The 19,930-nt window shown below is 42.3% G+C and overlaps 1 protein-coding gene across 2 annotated transcripts in view; it reads right to left on the bottom strand.

Moving 5' to 3' along the window:
• The window catches only part of LOC122564534 (phosphatidylinositol-3-phosphatase SAC1-like), a 66,355-nt gene that overhangs the window by 45,424 nt on the left and 1,001 nt on the right, over nucleotides 1–19,930 (bottom strand). For both annotated transcript variants that reach the window (XM_043719585.1, XM_043719586.1), the window contains exon 2: nucleotides 4,981–5,078. In XM_043719585.1, the coding sequence (XP_043575520.1) occupies nucleotides 4,981–5,078 (98 nt within the window). The remainder of the gene's footprint in view (nucleotides 1–4,980; nucleotides 5,079–19,930) is intronic.

The raw sequence follows: 19,930 nt of genomic DNA, 5'->3' as shown, positions 1-19,930 counted from the left end.
TTACTGAATGGCAGAGCAGGCTTGATGGGCCAAATGACCTGCTCCTACTCCCACTCCCACATCCAATGTTCTTATATCACACACAAGTCACATCTCATTACCTAAGTCGCTGACAGTAAGCAGCGATAAGGCTTTTGCCCTGCTTGTTAATCTGCTTGACTGTAAGCAATAGATCTCAAAATTACAGATAGGTATGACCCAAGGTAGAAGTGATATTTTACTTTTCATCATTTATATAAATGATTTGGATGTGAGCATAAGACGTATAGTGAGTAAGTTTGCAGATGACACCAAAATTGGAGGTGTAGTGGACAGCGAAGAAGGTTACCTCTCCTGTTCCCTGGATGCTGCCTGACCTGCTGCGCTTTTCCAGCAACACATTTCCAGTCTTGATCAGATGGGCCAATGGGCTGAGAAGTGGCAGATGGAGTTTAATTTACATAAACGCGAGGTGCTGCATTTTGGGAAAGCAAATCTTAGCAGGACTTATACACTTAATGGTAAGGTCTTATAGGAGTGTTGCTAAACAAAGAGACCTTGGAGTGCAGGTTCATAGCTCCTTGAAAGTGGAGTCGCAGGTAGATAGGATAGTGAAGAAGGCGTTTGGTTTGCTTTCCTTTATTGGTCAGAGTATTCAGTATAGGAGTTGGGAGGTTATGTTACGGCTGTACAGTACATTGGTTAGGCCACTGTTAGAATATTGTGCGCAATTCTGGTCTCCTTCCTATCGGAAAGATGTTGTGAAACTTGAAAGAGTTCAGAAAAGATTTACAAGGATGTTGCCAGGGTTAGAGGATTTGAACTATAGGGAGAGGTTGCACGGGCTGGGCTGTTTTCCCTGGAGAGTCGGAGGCTGAGGGGTGACCTTAGAGGTTTACAAAATTATGAGGGGCATGGATAGGATAGGATAAATAGACAAAGTCTTTTCCCTGGGGTGGGGGAATCCAGAACTAGAGGGTATAGGTTTAGGGGGAGAGGGGAAAAATATAAGAGAGACCCAAGGGGCAACTTTTTCACTCAGAGGGTCGTACGTGTATGGAATGAGCTGCCGGAGGAAGTGGTGGAGGCTGGTACAATTGCAACATTTAAGAGGCATTTGGATGGGTATATGAATAGGAAAGGTTTGGAGGGATATGGGCCAGGTCCTGGCAGGTGGGACTAGATTGGGGGGTTGGGATATCTGGTCGGCATGGACGGGTTGGACCGAAGGGTATGTTTCCGTGCTGCACATCTCTATGTCTCTATTTAGCACAGGCGTGGGTCCCAATCCTGGAATGTTTTTTCAAAGAATCTGCTAACACGGGCAGGTAAAGTGCATGGACTTTTTGGAATGTCATAGAGTATTTGATTTAGAATTCTGTGCATTGTCTCGGCTATAATAGAATTTTCACAACGGGGTGTTGGAATAGATTAACCTGAAGACTCCTCAGTGACATGGAGCTCTTATATATAAAATATATATATACACACACACACACACACACACACACACATCTCTTAACATTATATTACAGAGAATCAACCAGACAAGGGAAACCTTCATAAATGCAATAGTATTAGAGTTCAAAGAGTGTGGAAGAAATATGAGCTCTTTTGAGTTACCTCTTCACTTGGCAAAGTTGCAACGGCTTAAGTATGGTAAACAGACTGATGCTGCTCGGTTTAATTGTGGAGGTTGGAAAAACGGTTGGCTTCTTAATACAGGATGCAGTGAAAGTCAAAGGCAACAAACATTACAAAAATGTTTTGCATTTTTTGCAGGCAATAGTGCCCAGGTGTGCTCATCCAAAATAACGAAACCATATCGGGATGGAAAGGACAAATGAGGTTGATTTCTATTACATAAATGTTGTTACACAATCTAGGGTTCTTCAGGGAATCCTGATCAGCAAGTCAGCAACCAGAGACTAATCTCCAGGGTTATCCGCAGTATCAGGTTAATTAGCAGTTTAAACTAACTGGCAATCAAGTTAATTTCTCCCAGGGAAGTATCTCTGGAAAACAGTCAGGAAATCTGGAGTGAAATTTCCCAAAATGAAACCAGACCAGGAACAATAAGGCTTTAAATGTGACTGTAAATCATCAGCAGTAGACCAATACTTCTCCACAGAAATAGGAAAGGTTTGACATGCTTACCAGATGGAGTGAGATATAGTGAGTAAATTTGTAGATGACACCAAAATTGGAGGTGTAGTGGACAGCGAAGAAGGTTACTCAGATTACAACATTGATCCAATGGGCTGAGAAGTGGCAGATGGAGTTTAATTTAGATAAATGTGAGGCGTTGCATTTTGGGAAAGCAAATCTTAGCAGGACTCATACACTTAAATGGTAAGGTCCCAGGGAGTGTTGCTGAACAAAGAGACCTTGGAGTGCAGATTCATAGCTCCTTGAAAGTAGAGTCGCAGGTAGACAGGATAGTGAAGGAGGCATTTGGTATGCTTTCCTTTATTGGTCAGAATATTGAGTACAGGAGATGGGAGGTCATGTTGCAGCTGTACAGGACATTGGTTAGGCTACTGTTGGTATATTGCGTGCAATTCTGGTCTCCTTCCTGTCAGAAAGATGTGGAACTTGAAACGGTTCAGAAAAGATTTAGAAGGATGTTGCAGAGTTGGAGGATTTAAGCTATAGAGAGGGGCGGAACAGGCTGGGGCTGTTTTCCCTGGAGTGTCGGAGGCTGAGAGGTGACCTTATAGAAGTTTCTAAAATCACAAGGGGCATGGATAGAATAAATAGATAAAGTCTTTTCCTTCCCTGGGATGGGGGAGTCCAGAACTAGAGGGTATAGGTTTAGGGTGAGAGGGGAAAGATATAAAAGAGACCTAAGAGGCAACTTTTTCACTCAGAAGGTGTACGTGTATGGAATGAGCTGCCAGAGGAAGTGGTGGAGGCTGGTACAATTGCAGCATTTAAAAGGCATCTGGATGGTTATATGAATAGGAAAGGTTTGGAGGGATATGGGCCTGGTGCTGGCAGGTGGGCCTAGACTAGGTTAGGATAACTGGTCGGCATGGACAAGTTGGCCCGAAGGGTCTGTTTATGTGCTGTACATCTCTATGATTCTAAGTCACTGGAAATTTTTAATGCTATTGTTTGTATAATCTAAATGGGAACAAGCTGAGTATTTTGGAAATTACAGTTCCATATGAAATTGTTATGAAGCAAATGCTTATCTACTTCCCATCTATCACTCCTGCATCAAACTCAATGCGTGGACAATTACTCACTGCCAATGACAGTCAAGAGCCAGCTCATCATCGTACTGATTACAGAGATGCTTTTATCAATGACCAAAGTACAAATGCCGGAGATATGTTTATTTATAGATTGATTAAAATGAAATTAAGGGTATGCACAGAATAGATGTTGGATATGGTATCAGGAAAAGGGAACTTGGAGGCCAGAAGTGTTAAGATCAAGATGATGATGATATCCATGACTTCAGCAATGCTGAACATTCCAGTATTAAATTACTGTCAGAATAATTAATTGAGCTGACTAATTTTGCCAATCTGAACTGGTTTGTTGAGAACTTTGAATTTGCAGTGCAGAATCAGACCATTTGGTTCAATGACTCATCCCACTTCCTCTAACTCCTACATGGCCTTCAACTCCTTTCTCAGGTACTGGGTCCAATTTCCTCTTTAACATCGCTGCTATTTATCTCTGATACTCCATGAAATCTAAATTCCACATTCTAACCATTTTCTACATCAGGAAGTTTCTCTTGCAATCCTCATCAGATTTAAATCAGCAACCACCTTATATCAATGTTGCCTAGTTTTGGGAGCCACACGTTTCTATTTATCACAAACTATTTCACCAGCTCGAGGTGGTCACCTTCAAGGTTCCTCTTCTCCAATGGCAGAAACAGTCCCGACCTGTTCACACTTTCCTGGGAGTTCACACTTTCCACCCTTGACATTTTTATTGCACCTTCTGCAGAGCCTCATTGTGCTTTTTCTAACAGAGGTTATAACTCTACACAATACTTCAAGCTGGAATTTCCTCTTACAGTGTCACCACACATCAACCCGCAAGATCCCTGGCTGGTTGCACACAAGCCATCACTTGTAATGATTTGAATAACTGTACCCCTCAATCCTTTGCTCCAAATAGACTACCTTTTCCTCAGTTTTGACCTGGAAGGTTCAGGTTCATAAATTCTTTGAATATGGATCAACAGAGCCTTTATCAGTTTTGTCCTTTTTGCCTTCCTTTTGAAGGAAGTTGATACCAAACTCAGAACATATCATCACCACAGAACTTCGACAATCTGGTAGCAGGCCATTCGGCCCATTGAGTCCACAACAACATGCTTGAAGAGCATCCCACCCAGACCCACCTCCTTTACCCCATCCCTTTAACCCTGCATTTCCCATGAATAACCCACCTAGCCTGCACACCCATGAAGACTATGGCCAATTTAGCACGGCCAATCCACCCAGCCTGCACATCTTTGAACTGTCAGAGGAAATCAGAGCACCCGAAGGAAACCCATGGGGAGAATGTTTATGTGGAGTTTGCACAGTCACCCGAGGCTAGAAGTGAACTTTGGTCCCTGGCACTGTGAGTCAGCAGTGTTAACCACTGAGTCACTGTGCCACTCCAAAGTTGAACAAACAGTAGCTCTGTAATAAAGCATGTTTCACCAAGCACTTTCCAACTTCTTGTATACTCTCATCATTGAAACTCTTGCACAAAATATATAGCACAGAAATAGGCCATTTGGTCCATTCTGATGTTTATACTCCACACAAGCCTCCTCTCTCTTCTTCCATCAACATAAATCTTCTTTTTCTTCACTCCACATATTAAATCTAGTTTCTCCTTAAATTACCACAACTTGTTATTTTTTGGGCATGTGGCAACATTCAGGAAATAAAGATCAAAATGCACATTTTACAATAATTAGTGCAATTCAAATTTGGAAATAACACACTCTCCATTTTCAAATTGTTCCAACAAACTCCTTACCTCCAAGGGTGATTTCATTAGAGACACGGTCAATCATGAGCACATCATTTGATCCATCATCACAAGCCTCAAAGTAGAACTTCTCTGGCGTTGTATGCCTAAAACACATTAATCAGAAGTTACCATGAATGTCAATTACATGCCAAATTGTCAATGTTCAATTTATGGGAAACACTCTTGAAATTACAGATAAACCTCAGAATAAAGATTAACAAATATTTTCCACTTCAAATTTAGCTTTATCTGTCAGCATTTAGACTAGTCCTGTTTCCACACTAGTGCATCATTTCCATTTCCCACACAAGCTACCCTTAAAACCCCCATTAATATTTTGCAAGGGTGTATTAGTGTTTGAAATCATGAACTGTGAACAGGTCATGGATTAGAAATTTACACAAATCCTGCAAAGCCGAAGATTTGCACCCTGTCAGTCAGGGATGAAATTGGGATTAGAACAGTTTGGCAGTTGCTTTTGACTAGCATGGACTTAGTGGGCCGAAGGGCTATTTTCTATGCTGTAGATCTTTCGGATTCTATGAATTCAAAATAGCTGCATGCCTGCATTGTGGGGCAGAGAACCAGGACAACATTTCTGCGTATAGTACTCTGCATAATGGACTGGAATCACATGAAGAATGCCTGCTGTTTGTTGAACTCATGAAGGTCAGATCTGTGTGAGATTTAGCAGAGGTTTCTAAAATACAACTCACATTCTTGAGCAACGAGTCAGGGGCTGCAAGAGAGGCCACTACCCCTCAGCTCGGTCATTGTTGCTAAAAATGTATTAATGTGTAACTCATTGCTCAACTGCTATGTTATGTTCCTGTTCTTGATGACAGGAAAATACAGAAAGGTCTGCTAGATGTTTCTGACAGCTTTCATCACCATCTACCCCATCTCATCAATCTGATTCTTGATGCTCCATTAACAACTGTGCATCTGCTTTGACTCAAGTTTATAGAATCTTATCTATAAACATGAAACCAAATACTGTATTACAACTCTCCAATTTGAGATTTCTGCAATCAAACCCGGAAGTCACATGAAGGACAGAGTTGCTTCTGCCTGCAGCTGCCTAACTAAGTGCTGTTCACACCCTTCATGTGATAAATGCTTTTCAATCAGCTGAGGGAGACCTTTGTCCCATACCATCCTTCACTGCATACTTGCATCATACAGGTCACTCCCGTTCTCTCCCATGTCTAGAGATTCAATTTCCTTTTTAGATGGTCCATTTCCATCATGTCAGAGTACATCCTTGGGTCATAACACATGTGCACTCATGAACTATAATCTCAATGTAACTCCATTCCTGAAGGGATTTCAGATCATCCATGGACAACACAGAGGAAATTTTTTTTAGATTACAGTGTGGAAACAGGCCCTTCGGCCCAACAAATCCACACCGACCGGCCGAAGCGAAACCCACCCATACCCCTACATTTACCCTTACCTAACACTACAGGCAATTTAGTATGGCCAATTCACCTGACCCTGCACATCTTTTTGGATGGTGGGAGGAAACCGGAGCACCCAGAGGAAACCCACGCAGACACGGGGAGAACGTGCAAACTCCACACAGTCAGTCACCTGAGGCGGGAATTGAACCCGGGTCTCTGGCGCTGAGGCAGCAGCGCTAACCACTGTGCCACCGTGCCGCCCACAAATGAAGAAGTCGAGAATGCAGGAAGCACACATATACAAAGCAATCCCTCCCACTACTACCCTTTGGGAAAGTTTATTGACTGTCTTTTCAAAGAGGTTTCAATCAACACTGAGGCATATGGCTGCTGAGACCCCCAGCCGCATGTAGCTTCTCCCGCCAATAGATCTGTTGTCATGGTCCCACATTCAGAGGTCTGGTGTTATCCTCTCACTGCACGGTAATTTGCCTGCAATCACTTGTTAGAGACAAAAAAAAACTAGATGCTGGAATCCAAGGTAGACAAGCAGGAGGCTGGGAAAACTCAGTACGCCAGGCAGCATCAGGAGGTGGAGAAGTCGGCGTTTTGGGTGTATACCTTCTTCAGGAATGGGGTGGGTTACACCCAAAATGTCAACAGCTCCACCTCTTGATACTGCCTGCTTTGCTGTGTTCCCCAACCTCCTACAAGTACACAATCCTTTATTCGAAATCCGAAAAGCTCCGAAATCCAAAATTTTTTTCGTGGAGTGTGGAGCGTCATTTTGGTGTGCAAACAGGTGACCCAACTCCACACCCCCTTGACCCACGTCACTCACATGTGACGTGGCAGCCTGGCCCAGCGCTGGCAGGCGTCAAGTGTGTCTCAGCGCTCGTTCTAGTCACACGTGCGTCTGCTGTTAGGTATTTTTTAAAATTTCATTGTGAAAATGTCATTTATTCCAAAATCCGAAAAATTCTGATTTCCGACAAACAACTGGCCCCAAGGATTTCAGATAAAGAAATCCTTGTGTACCTGTACTTGCAATCACTCTGTGGCATCCATCATTCAATAATGCTGAGGTCAATTTCTCTTTCTGTGGTACACAGTGTTGGCTAATAAAGATCCTGAGAGCTTTTCTGCTCTGATCAAACTGCTGAGTAGTGACATTTATTTTCTGGACATAACTTCTTAAGAATTGTTTCTGTTCTTGCATTCCAAGTACCTTTTTATTTGTCTTATAGTTTGCATATAAAATTTTAGTACGCGAACACCTACACCTCTTCTGTCTTCTACACGTCTTTGCATATTGTCCTTATTTCTTAAGCATCAGGAAAGAGATCAGAATGCAGCAATTTATGATATTTTCTCCTTGCTACAAGCTTGAGATTTTTCTCGCAAATACATCTTTGATTTGAGTTGATTAGAGTATTGACACCTCTTCAGATACAGTGAAAAGTATTGCTTTGTGGCTATCCAGACAACTCATACCATATGTAAGTACACCAAGGTAACATAACAGAAGGCAGAATATATTGTTACAGCTACAAAGAAGGTGCAGAGAAAGATCAACTCTAATATGTGTGAGGTTTGTTCAAAAGTCTGAGAGCAGAGGAGAAGCTGTTTTTGAATCAGTTGGTTTTCAAACTTTTGTATCTTCCGCCTGTGGAAAAGGATGCTTCACAATATTATTCTGGCTGTCTTCTGCCTTCTTCTAATTTCTGTGTCCTATCTGCCACTTTCAGCTAAATAGATAAATTTACCTACTTGCTTCAGTGTGACACTGTTCACTTATATCAGGTCAGTAAAAGCCTAGTAACTGTCAATTTCTCTGGATTTAAGCCACATGGCTAGAAAAGATATGTGAGGTGTTGCCAGAGTGACAAGTAGCAGTGTCGGTTTCACCCAACGGGAGACTGTACACAAACAGGCCACAACATTTAACATGCAACACAACCAACCCGCAGATAGAGAGGCAGTGCAGTGATTTATGAGGCAGTGCAGGAGAACAGGACATTGAGCAGGAGGGGTTGTGGAATGGGAGCAAATGGAAACGCTGAAGGAGTTAGACCCAGACGATGAGAGCATCATCTGCTCCGTCAGCAAATATAAAAACACAAGGAGCACTCGAGGACTGCCAGACGTGCAAGGTTAGCCAACGTGGAAGAATGAGAAACAGAAGGACTGGGAGATGAATAAAATATTGAAAGTTTATACTGTAGGTGTAAAATTAAGCGAAGCCTGGCAAAGACAGATAACATCAAAATGTGTGACTCTTCAAAATATAAACATCTTACACATAACCTGCAACCATCTGCCAACCTTTGCTGTCAAGGATCAGAAAATAACTGATCAAAGGGAGTTGCGGTGTTAGAAAGTGCACCATTCCTAATTGTGCTGTGCCTTTACCTACCCCAAACTGACTGCAGCAGTTTAAAACAGCACTCACTCCCACATTCTCCGAGGCAACTAAGGATGGGCAACCAATGCTGGCCCAACTAGTGACACCCACATCATCTTATGAATAAACGATCTCTTTAAAAAAAAGATGGAAACTCAACCACTAAATTTATCCCAACAGAGTGTTCTACTAAAACTTAAAAAAAATGTTAAGGCAAATTCTGAGAGATCAAAGACACAGGGCTCCAACTAAAAAACATCGATAATATCCACACAGAATCATTTCCTTCTCAGACGCTGCATTGTAAAGATAAATTTGGACGCCTTTAAAATAGCTTTAATCAGCCAGATTGTGATCACAAGCTGCTTAACCGTGAATTAATACTTAATGATATTTGTTTTAGGCAAGTGGTGAATGATTGGTGTATAACACACATCCATAGTGACTAAACTGAGTGCCTCCAAGACGACAACGTGCAGACAACCAGAACCAATGATAATAATTTTCACTTAAGTGTCCAGATAATTGGGTTGTTGGAATTACAAGAGCTAGTTTTACCTTCAAGGGAGAACAATCTTACACAATCCCCATCGACAGAAACACCTGAGATTCGCACAAGCATCAGTCAGACATAAGCTACAAAGTATTTTTCACAGACACACACCACTCTCAAATACCAAACTTTCTACAAATTCAGAAATCACACAGTGACAGGACAAACAATAGCTCAGTGCATCCAAATCCATTCCTTTGGTCATTTGAGTTACAACGAAATGTTAAAAGGAACAGATTTTTTTAAAAAATTAATGGCAGCGGGGAATCAAGCAAAGGTACCCAATAAGACCAAGCCACTTAATCAACAAAAGAACTTCATGCCTGTCTGAGTAGCAATCACAATAATTAGCACTAGCCATCTGACAAGTCAATATCCTATCCAAGTCACCCTTCCTTGGCATTTCAAAGAAATAAATGCAATGCTAATGTTCCAACTAATTTATAAGTAATTGCTGGATGTATAAGCCAATGCTACACCACTATGTTATTGAATCCTGACCTGGGTCTTTGGGGTCTTCAAATGTTAATTGTTTACATATTTATCGAAAAGGTTTATATAAAACCTTGCACAATACCAAGATGGCTCAAAGCACATTCCACTCATTGAAGCACTTTCCATGTGTAGTCCCTGTTGCAACGTAATAGATTGGGCAACCAATTTATGCATAGCAATATCCCATAAACAGCAACATGACAACGACCACAGGGTCTGTTGTTGAGGAGTTGAGAGAGAGAGAGAGAGAGAGAGAGAGAGAGAGAGAGGGAGGAATAATGAGGCAGGGTACAAATCCCTTTCTCTTTGAAATAAAAGATGTGGGAATCAGTGATCTTCCTGAAGGGACAGACAGGCCTCGACTTAAAGTCTCGTCTGAGAGACTGCGCCTCTACTAGCGCCAGCAGTCCACTGGTGTATCAGCCTGATATTTTGTGCTTAAATCTCCAGAACCATGCACACACCCATATGCAATCAAAGGATGCATCACTTCTTAAAGTATTTAAGATAATAGATCCCAAAATGATGGTGCAGCGAAAATTGTAAATTACAACACCTGGGGGACTCGCACCAGCTGCACTGTTTTTACAGTGCTGCTTATTTTGAAAAAGGTCATTAGATCCACCGTGAAAACATTTTCAGCGGGCTTCAAGAGCCAGCTGAGATTACGATCAGTACATAATTAGCTGCAAAGCTTAAAAACTTAAGTTTGGAAGCACAAATTACAAAACTGAAGCACCAACAATAGGGACTAGTGAAAGCTGCTGTCCCTTGCAACATTCACAACAAAAATGTGACCAACCCTTTTGAAAGGCGCAGCATATTGAAGGTTGCTGCAGCCTGTAACTTGCGCGTGCTGCTTGAACAATTTACAATTTTGACCAGTAAACAGGTGCTTCAACTTTTGGGAGTGTTTGTTGATTTAGGTTCCACTGAATGCAACTATTACAAAACTAATGATAAACCACTCCGTTAGGGAATAGGCACAGCAGTCATCATTCCTGATGAAGGGCTTTTGCCCAAAATGTCAACTGTCCTGCTCCCCGAACACTGCCTGACCTGCTGTGCTTTCCCAGCATCACTCTAACCTTGACAGCAGTAATCACTCACAATTGGGCAGTAAGTGATTTTCACCCCTGTCTCTTTTAAGAGTCATTACATTTACAGTAGCAATGGGCAGGGGTAGGTATATACCGCAGAGAAAGAGGTATAACTGGGGGAAAGACAATTATGATGCGATTAGACAAGGTTTACGATGCATAGGATGGGGAAGAAAACTGCAGGGGATGGGCACACTTTAAATGTGCAGCTCCTGCGGGTCCTGTCAGGCAGGGAGGTAATTGTCAAGAGAGGGAGCCATGGTTTACTAAAGAAGTTGAAGCACTTGTCAAGTAGAAGAAGGAAGCTTATGTGAGGATGAGGCGTGAAGGCTCCGTTAGGGGGATTGAGAGTTATAAGTTAGCCAGAAAAGATCGAAAGAGAGGGCTAAGAGCAGCCAGGAGGGGACATGAGAAGTTGTTGGTAGGTAGGATCAAGGAAAACCCTAAGGCCTTCTATTGGTATATCAGGAATAAAAGAATGACTAGAGTAAGATTAGGGCCAAAGATAGTAGTGGGAAGTTGTGTGTGGAATCTGAGGACAGAGGGGAAGTACTTAATGAATACTTTTCGTCAGTATTCACATTGGAAAAGGGCAATATTAGTGAGAATATGGAGATACAGGCTCCAAGATTAAATGGAATTCAGGTGGTTTTAGCAATTTTGGAAGATCTGAAAATAGTCAAGATCCCTGGGCCAGACAGGATTTATCCTCAGATTCTCTGGGAAGACAGGCAGGAGATTGCAAAGCATTTGGTTTCGATCTTTGTCATCATTGTCGACAGGAATAGTGCCAGAAGACTGGAGGACAGCAAATGTTCCCTTGTTTAAGGGGAATTGGGACAACCCGGGTAATCATAAGCTAGTGAGCCTTACTTCGGTTGTGGGTAAGGTATTGGATAAGGTTATAAGAGATAGGATTTATAATCATCTGGAAAGGAACAGGTTGATTAGGTCAACACGGTTTTGTGAAGGGTAGGTCATGCCTCACTAACTTTACTGACTTCTTCGGGGAAGGTAACAAAACAGGTGGATGAAGGTAAAGCGGTTGATGTGTCGTATGTGGACATCAGTAAGGCATTTGATAAGGTTCCACATGGTAGGCTATTGCATAAAATACAGAGTTTCAGGATTGAAGGTGATTTAGCGGTTTGGATCAGAAATTGGCTAGCTGAAAGAATACAGTGGTGGTTGATGGGAAATGTTCATCCTGGAGCTCGGTTACCAGTGGTGTGCCGCAAGGATCTGTTTTGGGGCCACTGCGGTTTGTCATTTTTATAAATGATCTGGATGTGGGCGTAGAAGGATGGGTTAGTAAATTTGTGGATGACACTAAGGTAGAGTTGTGAATAGTGCCGAAGGATGCTGTGGGTTCCAGAGGGATATAGATAAGATGCAGAGCTGGGCTGAGAAGTGGCAAATGGAGTTTAGTGCAGAAAAGTGTGAGGTAGTTCACTTTGGAAAAAATAACAGGAATTCAGTGTACTGGGCTAATAGTAAAATTCTTGGCAGTATAGATGAATAGAGAGATCTGTGCCCAGGTGCATAAATCCCTGAAAGTTGTCACTCAGGTTGATAAGGTTGTTAAGAAGGCAGACGATGTGTTGGTATTTATTGGTAGGGGAATTGAGTTTCGGAACCACGAGGCCATGCTTCAGCTGTACAAGATACTGGTAAGGCTGCACCTGGAGTATTGTATGCAGTTCTGGTCACCTCATTATAGGGAGAATGTGGAAGCTTTGGAAAGGGCTCAGAGGAGGTTTACCAGGATGTTACCTAGTATGGAAGGGAGATCTTACGAGGAAAGCTGAGGGAACGGAGACTGCTTTCATTGGAGAGAAGAAGATTGAGAGGTGACTTAATCGAGACATGTAAGATAATCAGGGTGGACAGTGAGCCTTTTTCCTCAGATGGTGAAGGCTAACACGAGGGGACATAGCTTTAAATTGAGGGGTGATAGATTTAGGAAAGATATTGGGGTCGTTTCTTCAGTCGGAGAGTAGTAGGGGCTGTGGAACAGCCTGCCTGCAACAGGAGTAGACTCGCCGATGTTAAGGGCATTTAAATGGACATTGGGCATATGGATAACAATGGAATAGTGTAGGTTAGATGGGCATCAGATTATTTTCACAGGTTGGCGCAACACTGAGGGCTGAAGGGCCTGTACTGTGCTGTAATGTTCTATGTTCAATTATATCACAGCAAGAGGCCATTTGGCCCATTGCTTTCCATATAGATTTGTAGCTCATACCATTTGGTCCTTGTAGTCCCTCAAAGTTTATTACCTTCAAGGGTCTATCCAATTTCCTTCTGAAATTATTCATTGTCTCCACTTCCACCCCCTTCTAGGCTGTGTTCTAGGTGAGTGTGTAAAACAATCTCTCACATCCTCACCTAGATCTCTATCTCTCACTCACAACTTTCAATCTGTGACCCTGGTCCTCACGATCATGACTCATGGGAGCAGGTTTTCTTTAATGGATATATTTTCTTCTATGACTCATTTTTAGGCTAACTTTTTATAACCTCAGTTGTTTTTTAAAGCAAAGTATCACCTCCCCAATATCATCACTGCTTATAAGCACAGGATCTCAGAGTTGAGTCTTATACTCAGTACATAAGCAGCAAGCTCAACGTGTCAAGATGAGGGGACTGTCTTAACAAGGTGAAAGAGAATAGGCCAGACCCATATCCCATGGAGTTTAAAAGAGCGAGAGGAAATCGTACTGAAACATAACATCTAAAGAGGGCAGCTACTGAGAGGTTGCTTCCCCGGACTGAGGGAGGAGAGGAGGGGTCAATATTAGATTGAGATTACTCCAAATTTCTTTACTCAGAGGCATGCGAAACTTTGGAATTATTTACTCAAAGAGTGGATCCTCAATCATTGAATATATTCGAGAGAGAGAGATAAATAGATGTGGGACTTTATACGAGGAAGGTGTATTTGAGGTACATCAGCCTGAGCATGAGTTTTGAGCTTAAGCTCTTCATCTGGAATGTCCACATCCACATTCTTGATGAAGGAATTATGCTCAAAACATCAACTCTCCTGCTCATCAGATGCTGCCTGACCAGCTGTGCTTTTCCAGCACCACACTTTTTGACTCTGACCTCCAGCATCCGCAGTCCTCACATTCTCCTGGAAGGACTGAATGACCTTTCCATCTCTTTTTTTTTTAAATGCTCTTATGGACAGTCCAACTATCAGAATGTCAAGTTGCTGTACTCTAAAATAGCTGAGGTCCATTGTTGAAATGTATTATTTATGAAAGCAGATGATTGTTAAGTTGCCCACATGGGTATCAGGTTACTTTATTTTCATTTCATTGTCTGTTTGCGAGCAGTATTAATGGCAAATGTGTAACCCAGTATCAAATTCATGTTTACCAGGAATTGAATGGGTATTTTAGACATAAAATTAATCTGCTTTTCCATTAGAACATTTCGTTTAAAGATGTCAAAGTTAATGGTGTACTGATGTGTAACTTATGATCAATCTATCCAGACAGATTTCCACTCCATCTTTGCACCAGATTCGTTCTCCACAATGTCTGAAAAGCTTCCTAGATGGAAACCACAGCCACGAGGTCTTGGAATTAATCAAGTCTTATGGGACATTTTGAGAACCACAAAGATCTGTGATGTTGCTCTTTTCTAAAACATTCTCACAGGCCACCTGAGCGTTGCTGGCCGGCCAGCATTTATTGCCTGTCCTTGACTTTCCTTGAGGTGGTGATGAGCTACCTACTAGAACCATTGCAGTCTGTACACAATCTTCTTAGGGAAGGAATGCAAAGATTTTGACCCAGTGAAGGAATTGTGATATGTTTCCAAGTCAGAACGGTGAGTGAACTTGCAGGTGGTTGTTTTCCTTGTCCTTCTCGATGCAAGTGATCGTGGGTTTAGAAGGTGAAGATCTTTGGTAAATATCTGCACTGCGTCATGCAGATAGTAAACACATGCTTCAGAGTCCTCTTATTGCAGCACATCACTCAACAACTGTGTATCACCAACGATGCAAACTCCAAATTCCAACAGCAATGTGATATAATCGATCAAAACACAGATTTGCTTTGCTCTGCGAACTCGGGAATGAACTGGGAGTAGAGGTGGACAATTCAGCCATTCGGTAAGATCATTGTTAACCTGTTTGGAACTTCAACTCCACATTCCCATCTGGTCATCATATCACCACCATTGGCTGCCCCTTGCAGATAAGGATGGCTCTCCTCTGCTCTCGGTGCGTCTGTGAGTGGCTGTACAGATCGATGCGGCTTCTGCAGGTTCTGTTACACTTGGGGCAGAAGGTGGTCATGGGAAGGGATAGGTGGGGTGAAGGTGTGCTCCTTACTCTGTTTTCTCCTGGCTTCCGCATTTTCCCGATGGCAAGTCTAGAGGTACTCGGTGCCTTCCCAGATGCTCCTCCACTTTGGACAGTTTCTGGCCACTGATTCCCAGATGTCTGTGGGAATGCCACATTTCCCCAGTGAGGCCTTGAGGGTATCCCTGAAGTGCTTCCTCTGTCCACCTGAGGCCTCACCTACCGTTTCAGAGCTGGAAGGAGTGCACCTACTGGGGAGTGTTGTGTCAGTCACGGGGATGATGTGCCCAGCCCATCGCAGTTGATCAAATGCGGCAATGCTGGGAATGTTGGCCTGGTCAGGGACGCTGGTGTTGGGGTCTCTTTCTTCCCAGTGGATTCATGGGGTTATAAGTGATCTCTAGTTTTCCTTTCTACCAAAAGGGGATGCATCCCTCCCCATCTGATCTGTCAAGTCTCCTCAGGACCTTTATAAATTATAGTCAAATCATGTGTTATTCCTCTGAGGTCTAGTGGATATACAACCCTAAAAGGGAGACCCTCTTGTGTAACATCCCTAACATTGGATCAGGAGGCTCAGGTTCCAGTCCCACCTGCTCCAGAGTTAGAATAACAAACTCTGAACAGGTTGATTAGAAACAATAGGTTTAATTTAAAATAAAGATGTTAAGCCTAACCTGTCCAACCTTTCCTCATAAGACAACCCACCCATTCTAGGCATGAATCCAATAAACATTCTCTGAACTGCTGCCAACACATTTGAATCCTTCCTTAAATAAGACAACCAATATTGTACACAATACTCCAGATGTGGTCTCATCAGTATCCTGTATAACTGAAGCATAACTTTTTAACCATAATGAAAGGAATGAGAGAATTAACGGACTCAGAACAGAAGATATTTAAACTGAGCTGCCCAAAGATGCAGCAGCTTTTGTAGAGATTAGTGGCAACACTTGCTGTGTTTCAGTCCCGCTTCCACCACCCTGAAATCCTCACAGCCTCTCCACTTCCTTTAAGAACCATCTCAGTACCCACCTCTTCGTCTGTGCTACTGAGTGTTCATCCTCCCCTCCTGTTCTCCATAGTTTCAGTTCAAATTGTAGAAAATGAATACTGTTTCTGCATGAGTTCTGCCCTGTATAAGGCTCACTGCAGAGCTCTCAATTTCAATTAGGTTAAAACAATAAGCAGGAAATCAAAGCGGATATTCAGGCAACTCATTTGATCATTCCATCCCATCTAGCACTGCAGCAAGACCCAAGAACTGACTGCTTTCCTCAGTTGAAAAATCGATGTTTCAGAAACAATCCTGATGAAGGGCTTTTGCCCAAAACATCGGTTTTTCCTGCTCCTCAGATGCTGCCTGACCTGCTGTGCTTTTCCAGCACTACTCTAATCTTGATGCTAATCTCCAGCATCTGCAGTACCCACTTCTGCCTGCTTTCCTCAGTTGTGCAATGAAGTAGAGAGCAGAGAGATCAAAACACAAAAGCACATCTGTGACACCACAGTTAGTATCAAATATTGCTAGAGATAATTCGTTTTCATTCATTATAGAGACCAACAATGAAGCTAGTTCAGTATTAAAACATTGTCAAAGTGCACAACTGTTTTACATAAGCGAACCCCATGGTGATGTCCAAGCTGATGTTGCAAAGAAGTGGCCTTGAAACAGGGAGGGTAATCAATGAAAATTCCAGGAGTCCAACCTATGGGCTGAACAAAGTTCTCCCTAATAACTGAGTCAGGATTGATCTATTTCCAATATCACTGGTGAATTATTCAATAGCTGCTTCTCAAATGTAGTTTGTGCCTCACATCATCCAACTCAAGCAATCCTGGCGCATTGATTTCATCAAATTTTGGCTCGAATGATCAAATGTGACAGACGTTTAACAAAGTGACAGTATCATGTAATTTCACAATAGTTCTCAGGCCATACTGAAGTAACCACACAAATGCATTTGTTCACAAACATCACATTTAAACATCGCTGCTTAGGCAAAAAGCAATGCCATCTAACTCCACACCAGCACGAGTGTCAGACAAGATTCAGTCGAGACACTTTCCTTTTAAAAAGATTTGCATTAATATAGCACTTATCACAATCTCAAGATATCGCAAAGTGCTCTACAAACAATGAAATATTTCTGAAGTCTGGAGACAGGTATAACGTAGGATACACAGCACTCAATGTTCACACAGCAAGCATCCATGAAACAACGTGATAACGATCAGATAACATTCTGATTGAAAATTAGATTTCTGGAATAAATGATGTTGGGTCAACAGAGAATTCCCATCCATGTCAGACCTCTTTGAAATGGAGTCCAGGATCTTTTTTCTCCTTTTGAGGAGGCAGACTCCAATTAATCTCTCATCTAAAAGATGACACCTCAATCAGATCAGCAATCCCTTAGTCTCGCTCTGGAAAGTCAGCCTTAACTTTTGTATTCACCTCTCCACAGAGGTCTCACAATCACTATCCCAGAACAAGCAAACTAGCCAGTCATCCAAAGTGGCAAAATCTGATATGATCTTTTCATGGCCTACTCCTGCTCCTAATGAATTAATGAAACCACATAAATAAACTAACAGGTATCAGCAATGAGAATGAAACATCTTGATCAACTGATATACGTCCACGTATACTGACAGTCATATAGATTTCCACTGGTTTAACTTGCGATCAGCTCCAAAATATCTTAATATAGTCCTCATTCTGTTTATATGCAGTCTGATGTTGTCAAGCTGCGACAAAGGGTCAATTAGACTCGAAACATCAGCTCTTTTCTCTCCTTACAGATGCTGCCAGACCTGCTGAGCTTTTCCAGCATCTTCTCTTTTTGTTTTCAGATTCCAGCATCCACAGTAATTTGCTTTTATCCAGTGCATCAATATCATTTAGAGACGAAAACCCATCATCCAAGTTCCAGTTTAATCAAAAGGATACCCCAGTACCCACACTTACGTAATAAAATAAAACGAAGAATTATGGATGCTGGAAATCTGAGACAAAAACAGAACTTGCTGGAGAAACTCAGCAGGTCTGGCAGCAACTGCCAGGTCCAATGACCATTCTCCAAAAAACTGTATCTGATGCTTCACTACTCCCTGAACTGGCTGAGCAAGTCACTCAGTTGTATCTAGAAGGTGACTCACTGCCTTCAAGCAGTGAGCGGTCGACCATGCCCACGTTCCAAGAACATTTTTTTAAAGAGTTGATTCTACATTGAGGCAATTTCCTCATTCTTATATGGATTGTGGGCATTGTGTTGGTCGTCTGGAGTCACATGTAGGCATATTTGCACTCCGAATGCTTTGACAACGTTTACACGGCGACCCTTAAATTAGCTCTTAACTCCAGATTTATACTGAATTTCAGCAACTGCTACGGTGGGATTTGATCCCATGTCCCCAGAACATTCATGCGGGTCTCTGGTTTACTAGCTCAGTGAGATGACCATAATGCCATTGCCACCTCTCATGTCAGCGAAATAACCAGCACCAAAAAGAGAAAATATTCTGTGCTACTCTCCCATCAGAGGCTTTTATCTGGGATTTTGTTTCTTAAGACACCTAAAGACTACAAAACTAAGTAAGTCATGCAGTGCCTGTGAAACTGAACATGCAACCTTGATTCAGTGTTTGCTCTCACAAGTTTCAAAGCTAAATTCAATAAATCTGTGGCCTGATTCAGAAAGCAATGCCAACAATGTAAACTGTCAGTGTTATGAAAATTTCAACTGACTCACCAGCAACCTGGTCCACAGGTCACTCAACTCTTAAATGCTACCAAATCAGTATTGCCTACACCCAAAAACAAATTTTAAAATAACAACTTATCAAGGGCAAAACTGGAGTATATCCAATTAACCATCACTAGCCTCATTAGGGATTTAAAATCTAAAGATTAATACACCTTGCAGTTCTTTCACTTTTTATCTGAAGGGGAACTTATAGCAGACATGACGACACCTTGTGTAACATCATCATAATCTATCATAAAATGAACAAGACTTTGGCACTTTCATTGAGGCGATCCAAAACACTTCCACGTCCCAGCCTGCATAAACATGCCACCCTGGTGATAACTCCCAATTCTGTCTTCTAACCACTCCATGCACTCCAGTTGCCCATTAAGCATCTTACTTTTGAACTTCGCATTCTTGCTTTCAAATTCATCTATACCCTCACCTTCATTATCTCTAAATCTCCCCAATCCTATAATTCTGAAATATCAAAACTCTTCTAATCCTGGCCCCTGAAGTAGATGTGATTTTAATTGTTATACTACTGGGATCATGCTTTCAATTGCCCGAGTCCTGATCTTTGGAATCCTGGCCCTAAATCTCTCCAATTCTATTTATTGATTTGAGAGAGGAAAGAGAGAGAAAGAGGACCAGCTTCCCTGTCTCTCTCTCTCCCTCAGTTGGGGGATCACTCCCCTTTCTCTCTCCCTCAACTAGGGGTTCAACCCCCGCCAACAGTTGGGGAAATCACCCCTCTCTCACGCTCCCTCGATTGGGGGATCACCTCACTCCTGGCAGAAACCTGAACTTGGCCTCTTGCTCTAGAAACAAATAAACTACAAACAGCATCCCATGCAATCCCCCCGTCTCTCATCTCTGTCTCCTCACGCACACCCCTCCCAGGTTCAGGCTCTCAACCTTC

The sequence above is a fragment of the Chiloscyllium plagiosum genome, chromosome 29, assembly GCF_004010195.1.
Source record: "Chiloscyllium plagiosum isolate BGI_BamShark_2017 chromosome 29, ASM401019v2, whole genome shotgun sequence".
NCBI classification, from domain to species: domain Eukaryota; kingdom Metazoa; phylum Chordata; class Chondrichthyes; order Orectolobiformes; family Hemiscylliidae; genus Chiloscyllium; species Chiloscyllium plagiosum.
The sequence above is the reverse complement of the archived record's forward strand: the minus strand, read 5'-3'. Positions and strand labels throughout refer to the sequence as shown.